Consider the following 20153-nt stretch of genomic DNA (forward strand, 5'->3'; position numbering starts at 1 on the left):
ACATAACCAAATCAAGCTCCTCCTCTGGGTAAACCCAACAACTCTTAAAAGCATAGCTGTTCATGGTCTGCCCCCACCTTAACTCTTCAGCCCTACTTCATGTTTTTTCACACAATGGTTCCACTTCTAATCAAAGACCCCTGAATATGCCATGCTTTTCACAACTCTGCACATGCTAGTCTTTCAATCCACTGGACCTTTTGGCCCAATGCCTTCACCTGCCTAAAGAATAGCTATTTCATTTTAAAGATATGCTTCAGCCATCCTCTCTTTGAACCCTTTCCAGATTAATCTGGCAGATAATTCATATATACTTTTATTGTAACATTTGTCTCTGTATTTAACTGTTGAAATGCCTGACCTGCTCATTGGCAGGTACCATGCCTTGTCCATCTTAGCATCCTCAGAACCTAGTACCACACCAGGTACATGCCTCCTCTACTTATACTACTCCACCTTAACTAACTTTATGTAGATATTAATTAAATTACTGAACGAGGTAAAATCACATATTCTCTTCCTTCTCCAGAAAATGGTGTCATCAGTCATGTCACTGGGCAGATTCATCCACTGGCTTATGCCTACTCTAAAAGTGGATATGCTCAGAGTTTTCCAAACACATTAGAAGGGCTAATAGAGAAAAATGGTTGTTTGCAACAAAAGCAATAGGTGCTTTAAAATTTGAAAGCAATGACAAAGTAAAGAAGGTTAAATATGTCTACAGAAAAATCTTTAACTGTAGGTGCAATTCTGATGAAAAGAGCAGATCATCCATTACATAAAAATTGCCTTGCACATGTGAAGGACAATCATAAGCTATAGAAGAGGAAAAGTGATTGGCTAAATGGGGAGAAATACTAGAAAGTATTACTAAAATGTCAGATGCCTCTTAGCCAAATGTTAATTAAGAAGAAGCCTAGAATTTTACCAGAATTTAAAGTCTGGTGGTGAAAATGCTGCTGACAAACTTTCTTTTGCAGACCTAAGACAGTTCAGTAGGTTCAAATTCATTTGGGTCTGCACAGGATCAAAGGGAACACAGTGTAAACATATTAGCTGCTGAGAAGTTATCTGCAGACATTGGCAGAGATAAATACCTGTCTATAGACAGATTGTCAATAATACAGTAGGTACTGGTCTAGATTTTGGGAGTGTGGGGAAAGATGCTGGAGATAATGAGTGCTGTAAATGGAAAAGAAGATATAGCCAAATATTTGATTGAACAGATAGAAAGTCCAGGCTTGGCCACTTGTGGTGGCTTATGCCTGTAATCCCAGCATTTTGAGAGGCCGAGGCAACCACTTGAGTCCAGGAGTTTGAGACCAACCTGGGCAACATGGCGAGATCCCCATCTCTACAAAAAAATACAAAAAAAAAAAGTTAGTTGGACATGATGATACACACATGTAGTACCAGCTACTCTGGGGGGTTGAGGCAGGAGGATCTTTTGAGCCCAGGAGGTCGAGGCTGCAGTGGGTCCCGATCAAGCCACTACACTAAAGCCTGGGTGAGACAGTGAGACCCTGTCTCAAAAAAATTTTTTTTAATGTGCAGGTTCACATTTTTATTTGGGTGGAAATCCATCTAAGGAAGCTGAGTATTGGAAACATGTTTGTGCAAGAAAGAAATAAAGAAGGGAATGAAGGGAGGTATAAAAGAAGTCTCGGACTCAGTGGCAAACTGAAAAAGAATGTTTCAAGAAGAGAAACAATTTGAAAATACTCTTCCATGGTAACTCTTAGGAATGAACATTAGGAGGCATGAGAATCCTTATTAAAACTCCCCCTGTATGTCCTAGACTCTCAGTCACTTTTTTTAAGATCTATTTTCAAATTCTCACCTATTCTTTCAAACCTGAAAAGAGAAAAGAGAAACAGAAACCTAATGGGTCTTTAAGATCATTAGGCTCAACTTCCCTCTATTTCCTGAGAGCAATTGAAAAACTGGGAACAAGGGCTTTCTCTCCATGACCAATCCATTCTTAAACCTGGTCGCCTGAGGAGATTGTACATCTCTATCTTACTATTTCACTTTTTCAATTATACGGATTCTCCCAATTTTCCTAACATTTAACATAAACTATCTCTAATATTCTTCTATTCTTCTTTATTTATTGGTGTGTAAATGACCGAGACTTTTTATGCTCAAATAATTACAATTTAATGGAGTCACAAAACCATCTGTCATCAGCTAAGCTCTCATAGGCATAAGTATTGTCTACCAAATTTTTCTAAATCTCCAAACACCCATAACACAATTCTACAGATTTCTCTAATTAGCTGGCATTCACAATTCTATATAATAAGGAATATTTGTGTAAATTAGTTTCTTGCTATTTGTTTTTCTTTTCCTACAAGACTACTGTTAACCGCTCTCTTCGTAGCTTATGACTTTGGGGATGATTGCAATTCCTACTGCTCTATGCCTCCCAGACTCTGCTTAGTAAACATGCCCAGCAAAACCTGTGCAGGAACCATGCTTTGCACTATGCACGTGTTTTATTTTGTTGACAAATAGTTCAAAATAGCAATCTATTTGTAAATACCACTTTTATGTATCTGCTATCACTCCATATCATAACCCAATATTTTTTACTGTAAGAGCTTTCATCTCTATGAAGAATCTGGAATGTCAAATTGATATCAGATGGCTTTATTTGTACAATGATTTAAAAAAGATTACGTGATTGCTTTTCCACTATTATGGAAAATATCTTATCAGTAGCCAGAATGATTCCACTTCAGTTATATTTCACTAGTTTATCTAAAACCATTGTGTAAGAATATTTTGTTTCTTTCAGTTTCTTATTTCCTTATTTCTCCTTTCTGACTATTCAAACCACTGTTTTCAAAACTATTTTTACTTTCACTGTATAAATTAGCACTATTTCTGAAAATTTCACTATGATACAAATTTGTACCCTATTTAAATGTCTTGTAATTATTTTGGGTTATCTAGAACTTATAACAAACCTTGTGCCACAGTCATTAAAATTAAGCTGACTTTTAAGAAACATTTTTCAGCTTGTTCATTTTTGACATGAGTTCCAAGTTTCAGTTCAACAAAATGTACTACATTGAACTATTCTACTGTTGTGGAATAAAATTGAAAACTTAAAAAAAAAGTAATAATAACCCAAACCAAGGAAACAGACATGAAAATTATATGTATTCCATTTGTTTTAGAGCTAAAAAAAAAAATTTTTAAAAAAGTCTTAAAGTTCAGCCTACTTAAGTAGCTTCCATCAAAAAGTAAAAGATTTAACATAAATTTAAAAGATACTTGAAAGTACATTGCTACACTCAGATTCATCTAAAGTAGAAGTGAAGCAGAATTGTCTGAATAATTTTGCCAATAAACTCCGTACCCTGTTTCACTTTGCTTTGCTGACATACTTTCTGAATAGGAAGGAATCATGAAGGTTATTTTACATTCTTAAATTTAAATGAAGTTTCTTATAAATAATAAACCACCCAAAATGAATTTGAAATTACCTCAGGTTTCTCTTTCACTTAAAATGCATATTCCCAATGAAATATTCTGAGACAATATTGAAAGTTCAGAGTTATAACTTATATAAATATATATGAAACTGCATATATTATAATTTGTATAAGCAAATGTATATATACAGTATATATATATGTATGTATATGTGCATAAATATCTTCATATATATCTTAATCCTAAAGTTTCTACTACAACTCTTTTAATTATTACAATTGAAAACTATTACTTTATAAAAGGTTATTGCTGGGAGGCCAAGGTGGGCAGATCATGAGGTCAGGAGTTCAAGACAAGCCTGGCCAACATGGTGAAACCATGTCCCTACTAAAGATACAAAAAAAATTAGCCAGGTGTGGTGGTGCATGCCTGTAATCCCAGCTACTTGAGAGTTTGAGGCAGGAGAATTGCTTCAACCTGGGAGGCAGACTGCAGTAAGTGGAGATCACACCATTGCACTCCAGCCTGGGTGACAGGGTGAGACTGCATCTCAAAAAAAAAAAAAAAAAAAAAAAAAGGTTATTGCACTGGGATACTTGACATCTTCTACACAAGCTATTTAGATCCACATCTACATAAAAAAATAAGAATTAATTTTTAGTCCTGGGAAAAGAATATAAACTAATGTACTATCTGGTACTATTTTGCTATAAATAGACCTCATATGTTTCTTACCTTTAAAAGCCAATAAAATAGATATTGCTCAAATGTAAACAGAAATTAATATTTATTCATAAAATAACATATATAAGAGGCAACAAAATGTTAAATCATGTTCCAGTTTAGTAAATATCTGAAAATATTAAACTGGAAGAATAAATCACTTTGGTTATCACGAACTAAAACAGTGATTTCCACATCTTGATTGAAATAGGACATTAATAGAGTTTCAGACATATTTTCCCTAAATAATAGCAAATCACAGCTTGACTACTCAGATATCCTGATACCTACTTATCATAAAAGAGGAAATTATAATTATAAGCAAGCCACACATATCAAAATAAAACAAGTATTGATTAGTTTGTCTTCTGAGTTTGTTTAAAGTACAGAAAATTAACATGTCAGTTTAGTTACCTACCAGCAATGACTGGATTTTATCAGTGTTGTCATCTCTACAAACAGCATCAAATTACAATCCCTCTTCCCATAACATAAGCACCATGCCAGAAGAGACAACCAAAGTAAACCATCTAGCCGTGAGTAATGAATACTTTGGGCTGGTTGGAATCCACTTAGTTGAGGAAAGAGAAAAGAGAAGTGGCTCATTAGGGCATTTCCTGAACCCCGGTTGGAATTTCAGTTAAGGAAGAAGAAATGACACAGCAGTTTCAAGTTAAGACGACTTCCTTTCTTTATCTGAAATATGCCACTAATTTGAGAAAGAGCACTCCTACAAAACTACTCCACAATACTGTGACCAGAGTAAAAGCTCTTGTTGGTCCCATTGTGGCTCCATAATTAACAATTCTTACCAGAATATACACAAGTAGTACATGGTTGTTATCAAAATGGACTGAGATCCTACATTTATTGCAACATGTTATGCTTCACAATGAACATTTCTTCAACAAATTGACCTGCATCATTTTTTTTTTCAATTTTAGGAATTGCACGTTTGTTTACAGCATTAATAGATTTTGAGTTTTTGTTTAAGGCCATTGCATTTTCCATATTTTCTATAATCAAGTTTTTCTTACATATGATTTTACTCCTAAAGTGACTCCAGGATAATTTTTATCTTGTCCAAGAATATTTTATCTTCCCATGTAGATTAAGAATACACAATTCAGCTTATTAGCTTTCTTTGACTTATTATTATTTCCATCCCAATTTAGTTTGTATTTTTAAGGGACATGAATACAGGATACTCACTGCCTTTACAAATGAAACAGATAAAGAGGTCTCATTTCATGTCTTAGGTGTTTCAGGAACTTAAAATGGAAAGATACAACTTTGTTCTCACCCTGTAATTCATGCTGTGAAACTCTGAATTCATTCTTGTAACAGTTACATGACTTTCTTGTCTTACCTATATTCTTAAAAATATATGCAAAGCAAGGCATTTATGCAAGCTACTAAAGTTTAATGTGAAGGTTACATTCAGATTTCTCTTGCCTTTGTGATCTAAAAATTGTGCAATTAAATTGACATTTGTGTTTGTCAAGAGGTGGAGATTATATGAAAATATTGCAGCACTGTATCTTCTGTAAGAACTTCAAAGCTATTAAGTAAAAAAATTGTTCTGTCACTATCAATAGCACATTTTTGAGTCACCTTTCCTTTTCTGGTTGTTTTATCATATATCTAAATCTCCTAAGGTGACTGGAAATAGTAAATAATTAAGTGTAAAATCAATTTATTTAGTTTAGTATTAGAAATAAGCAACATTCATACCAGAAACATTGTGAGAAAAGAAAATATTTGGGATTTTAACTCAGAAAATACTTTAGATTGAATTAGAGTTTGATACATTTGTATGATACAATGTGTTTAACACATTCAATATACTTGTATAAAATACATTTGTGAGATTCAGAAGGTAAATTTTAAAGCTGTATTACTATGTGGGCTTCAACAGTTGGAAACATGCACATAGATACATATTCATACCTGAAAGAATAAGCATCTATTTGTTAATATCAGTTATTTCCCAATGGTGGCATAATTGGGTAGTTATGGGTTTTTTTACATTTTTATATATTGCTTCTATATTTCATATAAAGTGTGGCGATTCCTCTATCTAAAACCAGAAATATCATTCAACCCAGCAATCCCATTACTGGGTATATGCCCAAAGGAATATAAATCAATCTATTATAAAGACACATACATGCACATGTATGTTCACTGCAGCACTATTCACAGAGGAAAGACATGGAATCAACCTAAATGCCCATCAATGGTAGACTGGATAAAGAAAATGTGGTATGTATACATCATAGAATACTATACAGTCATAAAAAAGAATGAGATCATGTCCATTGCAGGAACATGGATGGAGCTGGAGGCCATTATCCTTAGGAAATTAATGCAGGAACAGAAAACCAAATATTGCATCTTCTGTCTTATAAGTGGGAGCTAAATGATGAGAACACATGACACATAGAGGGGAACAACATACACTGGGGCCTATCAGAGGGTGGAAGGTTGCAGGAGCGAGAGGATCAGGAAAAATAACTAATGGCCACTAGGCTTAATACCTGGGTGACAAAATAATCTATACAGCAAACTCCCATGACACAAGTTTACCTATATAACAAACCTGCACATGTAACTGAACTTAAAATAAGTTAAATTTTTTAAAAATCATGCATGTCATTTGTAATAAAATATAGTTTTCATTTCAAAAATAGTTTATAAATCAAACTTTTAGTATAGTATACTACTTGCCACAAAATAATTTTACCACAAATTATCTGCTCCCTTATGTCAAGAATAAGGGAGATCTTATAAATAACTGATATAATTTAAATCCTACCTTCTGTCTTTACCTGATTGATGTTTACAGACTCCCTGCAAGAAGCATTTCAATTAATCACATGACAAAGAAAAGGGCAAGACATCTTCTCATGATTCATCAAAAAAAAAAAAATCTTTGTTTCTGAGGATGTATCCTACTCCTCGCATTTAAATGGCCAAGTTCTGGCCATTCTACGCCTGAAATTCTTCTCACAAAGAAGAAATGTGTCAAAGTGCTTGGCTGCAGGAACTTGGTTAAGAGTCAGACTGATTTGGTCTCAAGTTCCAGCTCTACCTCTTTCTAGCTATGGCACCTTGGTTAAAATACTTCACATCTCTTTGCCTCAGTCTCCTCAGCTGTAAAACAGAGAAACTAATAGTACCTAGAGCAGGGCTAGTATGAAGATTAAATAAAGAATAGAAGTAAATTGTTGAAACAGTGCCAGGCATGTAGAAAATGCTGTGTGAGTTTTACCCATTCTCCTCCTTTTTCAGTTGCCTCTTTCAATTTCTTTATACTGTCCCTGCCATTCTCCATCCTCCACCCATGTCTACCCACTCCCTGTACCAGTACCCAAATACTCCCATTTGTTATCATAGATGAATTATACGTCATCTTATGCAGAGAACAGCTCTCTCCATTTATAACAGATCCCATCCCTCTCACTACCCAAGAACATCACCCAGCAATGCCCTCCTCTCACTTGTAACCTACAGTGCCAAACATTGACTCGACCAGATCATTCCCTTTAGAATACAAGAAAGTTCTTTCTCCCACCTAAAGGAAAACAAATAACCTTCTCTAGACCCTACTTCTCCCACCTGATGTTACTCTGTTTGTTTGTGCCCTTTTTGAAAAACTCAAAAGAGCTATCAATACTCACTGTCTTCAATTCCTCTTTTCCCATTCTTTCTTAAGCTCCTTCTAGTAAGACTTTGTGCTCCACCAGAGCACCAAAACTGCCCTTGTCAAGATTACCAATGACCTCCATCTTGCCAATCAAATGGTCAGTTCTCACTCCCAACTGACTTTCCCTATCAGCAGTGAATGCTTGATCATTCTCTTCTCCTTTAATGCCCTTTTTATGGGTTTTCAGGGCACTACAGACTCAAATTTTCACCTATGTCACTGAGTATTTCTTCTCATTCTCCTTTGCTGCTTCCTCTCTTCTCTAATTTATTAATAGTGAAATGTCCTAAGTCTCAGCCTGTTCTTTCCCCTACTCTAGCTATACTCATTACCTTGGCTATATCATGTACTCTCATGACTTTATATCATCTATACATTAATGACTCTCATGGTCATACCTCCAGACCTGATATCTCTCTTGAATTCCATGCTCATATATCCAACAACCTACTTGATGTTTGCATTTTCATGTGTTACAGACAACCAAAATCTTCTCTTCCAACCATGCACCACTTGCAGCCTTCCCCAACTACATTAATACCATCTTCATCCCTCCAGCTCGCTCCTCTCTTTCTCTATACCCTTCAAAGTGTCCATCAGTAACTCCCGTGAGCTCACCTTCAAACCCACCTGGAATTTATCTGCTTCATCCAACTTCCATTGCTATTATCTGAGTCAAAGCTAACCTCATCTCTCACCTGGATTGCTGCAAAGACCTTCCACCTGCTCTCCCTCCTTCTGTCTTTGTTACACATACACTCACACACACATGCACACACACAAACGCACGCACGCAAACACACAACAACCAGAGTAGTTCTCTTAAAACACAAAGCTGGTCATGTAGCTTTTCTGTTCAAAACTTTGTCAAAGCATTCCTCATACTCAGAGGAAGAGCTTAAGTCATTCCGATTCCTTAAAATGGTGTCTAAGGTCCTAGGCCTACACACCTCCTTTAACTCTTTGTGAAATATCAACTTCCCAATGAAGTTTTTCCTGACCTGTCTAAAATTCCACCATTCTCTTGTCTTCCCTATCTACCCCCACTGACACTGTTTATTCTCCTTACCTTGCTCTGCTTGTTCTTTTTTCCGTAGACCCCATTACCTACCAGGTTTTCATTTAATTTCAATCATTCGTTGGAAAGAAGGCTTCACAAAGACCAGGATCCCCGTCTGTTTGCTGATGGACATATCCTAAGCACTAATCACTAAATGATTAAATGTGTGATTTTTCTAAATTTTATTCCCTTTATTTATAATCATAAGAAAATTCCCTACTGCCTAAATTTTGACTCCAAATTCTCTAGGATCACTCATAAATGTCTTCTCAACTAAATCCGAGCCTGAATTTCAAGCTTTACCATAAATACGTTCTCACTTTCTTTAGGTTAGAATGTCCCCCTGCAAGACTCTCCTCTCTTCGAAGTCTAGATTATCCGTGACCTCCTGTCTGTACTTTCCTTGAAAGATACAGAATTAAGTGCTCTTGTGTGTATGTATATGAATTGAGGACACTTTACACATATTTCTATTATAAGCATTCATGTTAATATTTTTATTCTCTCAACATGTTGCAAATTCAATATAATATCCATCAAAATTCTAGTTTTATTCCATTGGGTATATTTGCTAATATTTACCAAGAAGAATAAATGAAAAAGCATAGCCAAAATATTTTGAAAATTAAAAAAGTGAAGAAGGATTGAACAACGAAATATTAAACACATGATAAGACTACGCTAATTAAAACAGCTTACTACTAATATATAGTAGACAGAAAGTGAAAACCTTCTGCATTTTTAGAAATTTAGCACATGTTGAAGGTTGTATTTTACATCAGAATGAAATAAATGTATTTCTTAATAAATACTTTTAGGACAAGTATCTAATAATTTGTTGAGAGAGAGAGAAAGAGAATGGAAAAGACAGAGATCCGTACCTCCACTTACCAAGAATTTAATTTCAAATACCTTAAAGACTTAAACATAAAACTTTTAAAATGAGGCTCACAAAAATATGTGACTACGTCATAACCCACAAAGTGGAGAAAAAAATCACTAAATATAAATTTTGGCCACACAAATATTAAATCTCCAAGAAAATAATTATTTTTAAATTTCACAAAACCGAAACTGGGAAAATATTTTTCCATATGTTAAAAACATATAATATATAGATAATTGCTATACTGTATTGTCGATTTTTTTGCCTCATTTGTCTTCTTTCCTGAAAATGTGCTTATTTTGGAATTGGACCATAACATTTTCTTCTTTGTATTATAGCTCTGTCTTAATTTTATCACACTGAAAATTGTGTAAAATGTATGCCTCAGATGTTTCCCAGACAGAGAGGAAAAGAGCTAGGGTATTTACACTCTCCAGTAGTTGTCAGTCACTGGTTTCAGGCTGCCTTCACGAACACATTAATTTCCAGGCACATGCTTCCCAAGTTGCAAATGGGCAAAGTAGTTCATATCATGCAGAAAGCAGCTCTCTGACAAAACTTAAAAGTGCTAGCTTTCTGAAACAAGCTGTCATTCACTGAAATGATATAGGGGATATGGACCAAATACCATCAGCATGTGCCAGTTACCAAGAATTGGTCTTGTCACATAGTAGAGAGTATATATTAAATATATGCCTTATTGTTATTTACATTAGTATTCCCATCGAAACTAATGCTGTAATTATTTATTCATTGCTTAATAAGCTTCCATTAAATACCTGCCATCTGTCAGGCATTAGGTATACAAAGCCAAACACTCCTAGTCTTTACCCTCAAGGTGATTAAATTCTAATCAATTTTTAAAGATAAATTCCCCATGGTTTAAATTAATCCATAATTTAAAAAGTAATTTAATGGGATAATATATAAAGCAGAAAATGAAAACTGGTATCAGGAATAAAAGGATTGTTTTCTTTATATCTGACTTTTGACCAGGCACAGGATGTTGGAATGAGAAATGCCATGGAAGCAGAGGTTGTCCTGGTTTCCAAAGTCAAACATAAGTTGGCCAGTAAGGCAACAATTGATAATAGATAACATTTAAGTTTAAAATATTATAAAATAATGCAGGGAAAAAAATATTGTTTGCCAAATGGCAGCTAATACATTTTTGGAAATGCACTCAGAAAGTAGTTCTGCAAGTAAATAAATAGTAGAGGAGAAGATCTCATATTAGCCCTTCAGAAAGAAAGAATAATTTATTGCTACATTAGATTGCTTTCACAGAAGTATCAAAAATAAAAGGCTACTAGTACAAATATTTTTAATGGCAATTGATTTTGTACATGGGATGTTGAGGGTCTTTATGCCTATAACAATGCCTTTTCTGTTAGCAACAAGTAGGCCAGTTAAAGGCAATCATTAATTTATGAAAACTTCTAATCCGTTAAATCTGAATAGACTTAGCTTCATTCTTAAAAATCTAAGGCAAAGGAAAATATCCATGTCTTGTAAGAAATTTAGAAATAAAGTACAAAATCAGTATCACTATAGAAAACGAAATCTGACATGGGTGCATAGAACTGGATTTTTTATGCTAATCATGGATCAGAATTGTACCTTTAGAATTGTTAATGTTATAATTAGATTTTTTGGCAAATAATTGGCATTAATTATTCAAAAGTCAGATTTTATTACCAGTTTGAGAAATGCGGAAGAAATCAGGAAGTGAAAGTTTCCTACTTTTATGTGATAATACTAGATTTTGCCTGGATAACACTTTAAGACAAACATTAAATGTCAAATTTGACCTTGGCTTCCAATAACATTTAAGAACTACAAATCATCTAAAATATAGGAGTTCATCCCTCTAAAAGACTAAAATTGAAACTTACCAAGATTTTTACTATTTCATTAGCATACTAGTAAGCATAATATTAGTAAACTTTTGAAATGTCTTTAAAACTGCATGAGGTTTTACTCTACCAAAGTTATTATGTCCTTAACAAGAAGCATGTCAGACAAAAATGTGGAGGAACACATTTAAAATGTGCATATCACTATACAATTGCAAAAGTAGTACTTTTTCACTGCTAAAATGCATTTCATCTACCTCGATGAGCTTCAGAAACATCAACTCATCAATATCTCACCAGTCAGCAGGAGTACATGTACTTATCATTGCTCTGTGAGAAATGGGTAAAATCAATCAAAAGAAGCATATGACTTTCCCAAGTTTTCTGTCCCCTGCAAATCAGTTGATAAGAACAAGGAGTTTCTAGAAACCTTTAAGGCATTAATGTAATTTAATTCTTCTATAATATCAAGGACTAAAATTTCTCTAGAGCTTATATTTAATCTTGGCATACACTAGAGTATTAAACAAAGAACCAGTCCATCTAAAAATTTTGAAGTAGGCAAAACCTGTCTTTAACATGCAATCTCTGTGTCCTTTTCCCCTTTGCCAGACAGGTGCCATGATCCCTTATCATTTCCCCATTTTTGTCACTATCTAAAACTATTTTTAGAAAACATTCTAATTCATTACATACCTTACTCACTAAGGCATAAACGACTGATCAGACTTAAAATATTCTCCTTCCCAAAGGCATTTGCATTTGGAAGATAATGTATCCTGAAGGTAAAGAAGGAAAGATGTATTTAAAATTGGGAAAGGAAGATTATGTATGAAATTTCAAAAATCAAAAATATTCATGGAGGCTACCATCTCATGTGAGCATGCTATATTCAAACTAGAGAGCATATTACCCATAAAAGAGATGAAAGTAAAGCTTCCTCCTTTGTAATGTTAGAATGTTCCAAATGAGATGGCATGTCTCATGGTTGACATTGTAGCTTCCTAGAGATTAGAGAAATTACAAGTCTTCTAGAGCCTGCCAAAGTTATACAGTTCCTCTCTGTCAGGGTAGGATAGGATATGCTGGTGTAACAAAAACTCCATATAAACATAGAGTGTTAAAAACAAAATGTTATTTCATTCTCTACATGTCCAAAGTGGATTAGTGGGGCAGTTCTTTTCCTCATAGTTACTCAAGGACACAGGATAATGGAGGCTCCAACTCCAAATATGCTTTCAGCACTACTGAGAGATGAAACGGAATGTGGAAAACCACATACAGGTTTTTAAAGTTCCTGCAGAAAGTGACATTCATCACTTCTGTCTATCATTCATTGACCAAAGCAGTCAATGGTTATGCCTCCTTCAAAGGAAATTAACCTGCAACCCAATTATATGCTAAGAGAGAATTAGAATATGTTATTAGGACTAACGACCATGACATTCTGCTAATTATCTTTAACATATCAACTTTTCCCAGGAAATCACTCTTAATAAAAGTTAGTTTTTCTATAATGTCATATAAGAAACAAATTCAGTCCATCAAATAATAAACTGTAAACTGTATCCTTAACCATTTTACTATAAGTACAAATAAGAAGAAAGAAGAGGAAAAAAAACAAAGAAATTATAAGAAGAAAGGAGGGAGTAGGCAGATAGATAGTTGAAGATGACAATAACTTTGATAATCATGATTTGGGAATGAAAAACTAAAACGAAAGAAAATTCTGTGTTTGTGTGTGCATATGTGTGTGTGTGTGTTCATCAGTATTATGATTCTTGTTCTCAAGATATATGCCAAAACACCTTCCAGAATCTTTCAGCAAGGAGAAAAAGTCATCTTTCAGAGGAACATCAAACTATGACAGAGACATTTCACAAATTTGCTACAACCAAACAGAAAGTTTTCCGCAGGAAACTAATAACTATAACAGCACAATTATTATTAAAGAAATAAAACTTGGAAAGGGTAATAAAACCAGAGAGATAGAAAAAGAAATAAGTTAAAATATTTTTACGTTTCCTATTTGGAGTTTTTTATTCGTTTAGTGGTTAAAAAATGACCTTTAATATAAAACTCCATTTTGAGTTCTTTTATTCTTTCAGAGGTTAAAAATGTCCTTCAATACAAAAAAAAAAATCATCAATGCACAGTTCTTGTTTGAATTTATAATTTTTGGTTGATATTTTTAACTGTGATGAAACTACAGTCCAACAAAGTAAAATTAGATAAAAGAGGAGAACTGGGGTAAGTTACCCTTGTTCCTCAAGTAAGACAGGATATACTTTGCAATAATCTAAAAAATCTAAATGTGACCTGAACAAAGAGAGAGAGACAAAGTATAAAATGTTTTCTTAGGGATAACTCATACTCTTGGTGACAAGAAGTGTTAATGGTGTCCTGAAACCTTTTGATCAGTGGTTACTCCGTTATGTGGGAAAAACATAGGAAAATAAACATAGGAAAAACAGAGGAAAATGAAAGACTCACAGTACTTCAATAAAAGTTGTCAACAAATCCCAAGAAAATGATTGCATTGGCAGGAATAGTTTTTTTGTTTTAATTGATACTATTTTAGGAAGCAGCTAATGCTTGTTCTTATTTCCTAGTTTAAAAAGTGAATATATGCACACACATATATAACTAGAAAGTGATATATTAATATTTTCTATTAACAAGTTTTTTATCTCATAAAAGATATTCTTTGGCTTCTGAAGAGAAGCCAAAATAAATATCAAATAGGCATTTCAGATATCCCTTCCTTTAAATGTTTAGAGTGATACATAAAATAGAAATTGCAAATATTTGATATTTTAATATTATTTTTTGCTTTACAATAGCAATATTAGTGTTCCATTTTAATTTATCTCCCCAGGTTAATAATCTGTCATAACGACCAAATTACACAGTGTTGTATTGGTCACCTTTAAGTGCCCGGATCAATGACATTGAACCTGGCAAATGCAGTGCACACTCACAATGCCTAGCCTCTACCATCATGGCTGTTGAAACTGTCTCCTCTCCAGAGCATTTTCCCAGCCCCACCTCTGCCATTTGGGTCTCATCTAATAAGATTTAACCATGAGTTGCTATACTCCATGCATGGCCTCTGCATTTGTGTGTATTGTGATTCTTACGTCAAATGGTAAAGAATAACATTAGAGTATTCACTTTTATTTTGACAGAGTTCAAATGGCAAAATAAATTAGATATACTGTCACAGCTTAGGAAATTTAAAATGAAATATGTTGTAGTCAGGTGGAGGTTTCCGATGGGGAAATATTAATACCTAATTTCCCAGAATACTTAGTTCGCGCATCTCAAATATCTATCTCCTGTCGTGACACTGAGATGAAAAGGATTGGTTAAGTTTGCTAACTGAACTATTTCCCACAGTGTAAATAACTGAGTGTTAGTATAGACTAGTATGGAAACATACTAATTATCACTGGGTGTAAGCTATGTGAGTTGTCTTATCTTTTCACATAATGTTTATATGTATTGCATTTCCCATATTGTTTCCTTTTGCTTTGCCGATAACAACTAATGAGGAAAAGAAAGGAAGGCATTAAAAAAAGAAGAAGAAAAAAAAACTTCCAACAAAACTGCTAGAGAGAGAAAGCCGATTATTATAAAATATAAGCACATTTCATTGAAATATCAGCACCAGATTCAAGTAATTTGGGGCATGTGTATTATGTGCCAGGAGATTTCACTTACATATGTTATAGAATGCAGTGATTTAAAAAACAAAACAAAAAACAGGTAATACACTTCAGAAATTTTAAAGTTAGAAAACTGGAAAATTAGCCCCTTGAAAAATTTCAATCTGAAACAAGGGAAAACAAGAGCTGGTTATTAGCAGTGATCACGATGGTATATGTGAAAATCTGTGACAAGTAATGGTGTGCTCAGAAGTAACCCTCTTCTCCTGTGTATAGATCTTGCTAATCACATAGAAAACTCTACTTCATTGTCTGATTTCAACTGAAAGCAGGCAGAGCTTTGAAAAACCCAGAGATTTCATAGGTTTTATAATCCTTGTGATGCTCTTCCTGTTTCAGACACAGCTCTGAAACAAAGACAGCGCATACCCACACGCACAGACGCATGCACACATGCAAACATTGTGGCTGTTGGCGCCTCTAACCCTTCCAGGACAGAGCTGCATGATCAGTCGTTCCCAAAACAAAGGGCAAGAGATGCATCTCTCACACAATATGCAAACCTACAATTGTTCACCTTCGGCTGACAATCTGACACAAAGCTACAAATCAAGCATTAGAAAAACACAAGTGTGACAGGGAAGAAACAATAGTGGAAGTGATGCCTAGTAACCTTAATTTTAGAGAAAAAAAGAACAGGTGAATGTAGCTGACACAGTTAGATTTTAGACATTTATATAATCAATTCACAGAGTATAGATGGCAAAGTGAAAATGACGTTTTAGCACAATAAGATAAATGCAATCCCACAGTTACCACTGAGAGTTGCTAGAATGGCATTCTTTTCTAGAATAGAGCCATGGAAGAACATTCTTGTCTTTAGAATACATATAATACAGCATAAGCGTTAGAAGAATTGCGCTGTATATGAAGAGGAAACAACTAAATGGGTTATGTAGACTCACTCAGGGCAATACACACTGCAGATAATTTTGACCAGACATTGACAAAAAGAGAAACCATATGAGTTAGGTAACATCCCGTATTACGAGTATGTTCAGAGTTGTGGAGCTAATGTTATTTAATTCTGAATATTAAGTGTTTAGTTGAAAGTAGAACTTTGCAATTAAAATGGACAAATTTGAATTCACGATTGATTTGTTAATAGTTTATCCCTGTAAGAACATTAAACTTAACCTTGGACATAATTAATAATCCATAATGACTTTTTATTAACCATAATTGTGGCAAAATTATTTGGAAACTTGAACTAAACATTTTTAAAAAAATTTTCCATGCCTGAATCCAACAGTGTGCGGGACTCATTCAGGAGTCAGGCAGAGATGATGGGGAAAATGAATCAGAATAAGTCAATATGTAGGTCAATATGACTCTTCTCCCTCTAAATTCCATAAAGATATTGGGTGCAGCACAGCAACATGGCACAAGTATACATATGTAACAAACCTGCACGTTATGCACATGTACCCTAGAACTTAAAGTATAATAATAATATATATTAAAAAAAAGAACTCTCTTTGTTCAATGGAGAAATTGCTGAATAAACATCAAAATTATAAAGCTGAATGACATATTTGGACTTCTGTTAAAGCTAATGACTCATATTTGTCAAAAATCTAAAATAAACTTTCCTTACATTGAGAGAGATGACAATAATATGTGAGAGAGTTGATCACAAATATATGTACTTTTGTTGCTAAAACTTGAATCTTTGTACTCGTTAACTCAAACTGCCTTGACTTCTCATGTTTATGCAAAACAGGTTTTTTGGGAGTAGAAAAGAGAGGTACTATAACATCAGAGGAAATCATCAAAGAACTAGTGGCAACATCTTAAGGCTTTTATCAAAGTAGTGAGGGAATGCATTAAAGCAACAATATCTGAAGCTTACATGTGATGGGACTACTAAATTTAATAGTGTATCTTATGAACATATGTGGATATAATGATTTTCCTGGAAGAATACTCCACTCTTAAGGACTTTTTTTTCTGAGTAACAGAACATGATTCTCTCAAGGCAATTTGAAAAAAAAATCCACCAATATTTCATTAATAATAGATGCCACACACTCTACAAACAGAGGACCAAAGTTTTTTAAAAACTGTATGAACTACAAGCAAAGGTCATACAAATGGGAATAAGCTTATGGATGGAAAAAAGTTCTTAAAGATATCAGTCATCAAATTGTTGCTAGAAAATACTGAACTAAATCATGGGTAAAGTGGGACTGAACTAAATCACGGGTAAAATACATAAGCATTTAAGTAAAAATAAGAGGTTCTCATCTTGCAAATCTCACTAAGCAAGCTGTGATAACATTTGAAATATTTATTTACATTTATCAAAATGTGTTAACTATAAGCCATTTCTTACTCTCAAATAAAACATACTAAAAGCAGTATGCTATTCCTGCAAATAACAGGAAGAAAAGGAAAAGAAACATATGAAAATACATCTAAGTATTGAACAGTGTGACCACCTGATGCACTCCTACTAAGAAATGTCATGGAAGGTTAATAATGGATTAACATACACTGAGAAGTCCAAAGTCAACTTCTTATGCATATTCAGTCTACTTCAGGTCATAAAATGATCCAAATGCTATTGAGGTAGTGAAGTAGATTGTGAGGTAGATTGTGTAGGTGAGAATAGTAATACTACAAAGGAAGACTCTTCTAGGTGCCATTTGGGGCACTCCTGTGAATGTGAACTACAAATCTCAAGGATTCAATTTATGGGGCTCTCAGCTGCCATGTAATTCTTAGTTATTTTCTCAAAAACAAGAAAGTAATCTACGGTCTCTGAAATTATATCATCTACATGTACGGCAGAATTAGAGTCTAAGTCTTTCACTGTGAAAGATGTTAAGTTTTACTCAGAAGTTGTAAACTTGGGCCTCTGAATATTAAATACAAAAGTGACTTGCCCTAAGAAAGGCAGGAGTTGGATCCATTAAATGAAGTTTAAAATTCTCACAGGCATATCCTTCATCATGGCCAGAGCAAGTCTGGCCAGGCAAGCTAATAATGTGTTACCCCTTTTCTAATTGATATTTTAAGGTATTTGTACAAAATGTATTTGATAGGAGTGGGTGTGTGCTCTTACTACTAATAATAAACCTTTTTATATTCAAAATAAGAAAGCATTACATGCTTTGAACATAACACTTAAGTTATTTGAAATATTCTTTCTTTTCACAGTGTTATAGACACAAGAACAGCTGTGACTAACCTACACTTATTTTGTGATACATACTTCAGAACAGAAGTTTATTTTCTTTTGACTACTATATAAGCAAACTATTCTTCAATTTCTTTAATTTCTTTTCAGTTTTTTGACAATTACTTGGGAAGTACATTTAAGGGTTTAATGGTTAGGTAATAAAGTGAATCACTGGTTCCTAATCAACAGCCAAATGCTGGATATCATTTTTCTTCAGCATCTCGACTGCCTACACCTGCTGACTGCAGGCATCTGCCAGCTGCCTTTCTCAGGCTAGGAGACATAAACTGTAGTTCCACTTGTAATCTGCCTCTTTAAGATGCAAAATACTCCGCTGGGACAGGCTAGCATTGTGATGAGGTTTTTTCCCCCCAGATTTATTTCCACTCAGAAGCACTGTCTACTTTAGAAGAGACAAAATTAGATTTCACCAGTTATGTAAGGAATGGTGTGGGGAAACCTGAGGAAACTGTACCCCTCTATCTCATGCATCCCAGTGGGTCCTAAAAATTGGCAGCCTATAACTGGTACCAGTAGAGTGGGGCATTGCTGAAAAGATACCCAAAAATGTGGAAGCGACTTTGGAACTGGGTAACAGGCAGAGGCTGGAACAATTTAGAGGGCTCAGAAGAAGATAGGAAAATGTGGGAAAGTTTGGAACTCCCTAGAGACTTGTTGAATGACATTGACCAAATGCCTGATAACAATATGGACAATAAGGTCCAGGCTGGGGTGGTCTCAGATGGAGATAAGGAACTTTTTGGGAACTGGAACAAAGTTGACTCTCGTTATGTTTTAGCAACGAGACTGGCGGCATTTTGCCCCTGCCCTAGAGATTTGTGGAACTTTGAACTTGAGAGAGATGATTTAAAGTATCTGGTGAAAGACATTTCTAAGCAGCAAAGCATTCAAAATGTGACTTGGGTGCTGTTAAAAGCATTCAGTTTTATAAGGGAAGCAGAGCCAGAAAGTTCAGAAAATTCGCAGCCTGACAATGCAGTAGAAAAGAAAAAGCCATTTTCTAAGGAGAAATTCAAGCTGGCTGAAGAAATTTTCATAATTAGCCAGAAGCCTAATGTTAATCCCCAAGACCATGGAGAAAATGTCTCCAGGCCATGTCAGAGACCTTCACAGCAGCCCTCCCCATAACAGGCCCAGAGGCCTGGGAGGAAAACGTGGTTTCGTGGGCCAGGCTCAGGGTCCTCATGCTGTGTGCAGTCTAGGGACTCAGTGCCTGTGTCCCAGCCACTGTGGCCAATGTAGAGCTCGGCCTGTGGCTTCAGAGGGTGGAAGTCCCAAGCCCTGGCAGCTTCCACTTGGTGTTGAGCCTGTGGGTGCTCAGAAGTCAAGAATTGAGGTCTGGGAACCTCTGCCTAGATTTCAGAAGATGTATGGAATTGCCTGGATGCCCAGGCAAAAGTTTGCTGCAGGGGCAGGGCCCTCACGGAGAACCTCTGCTAGGGCAGTAAGAAAGGGAAATGTGGGGTTTGAGCCCCCACATAGAGTCCCTCCTGGGGCACTGCCTAGTGGAGCTATGAGAAAAGGGTCATCATCCTTGAGACC

General features: G+C 34.9%; 1 protein-coding gene across 5 annotated transcripts in view; it reads right to left on the reverse strand.

Annotated features, from left to right (window-relative positions):
* TFEC (transcription factor EC) overlaps positions 1 to 20153 on the reverse strand; it is a 199884-nt gene that overhangs the window by 65573 nt on the left and 114158 nt on the right. For 2 of the 5 annotated variants that reach the window (XM_015134775.3, XM_001101140.5), the window contains exon 1: positions 4586 to 4716. The exons of 2 other annotated variants lie outside the window; for them this stretch is intronic. Coding sequence is in view for 1 of the 3 variants with exons in the window: in XM_077997204.1 (XP_077853330.1) it covers positions 3922 to 3993 (72 nt within the window). In the remaining 2 variants the exon portion in view is untranslated. Of the gene's footprint in view, positions 1 to 3921; positions 3994 to 4585; positions 4717 to 20153 lie in introns of those variants that run through there. One more of the 5 variants, XM_077997204.1, reaches the window with a different exon arrangement.

Source organism: Macaca mulatta, chromosome 3 (genome assembly GCF_049350105.2).
Source record: "Macaca mulatta isolate MMU2019108-1 chromosome 3, T2T-MMU8v2.0, whole genome shotgun sequence".
Lineage (NCBI taxonomy): Eukaryota > Metazoa > Chordata > Mammalia > Primates > Cercopithecidae > Macaca > Macaca mulatta.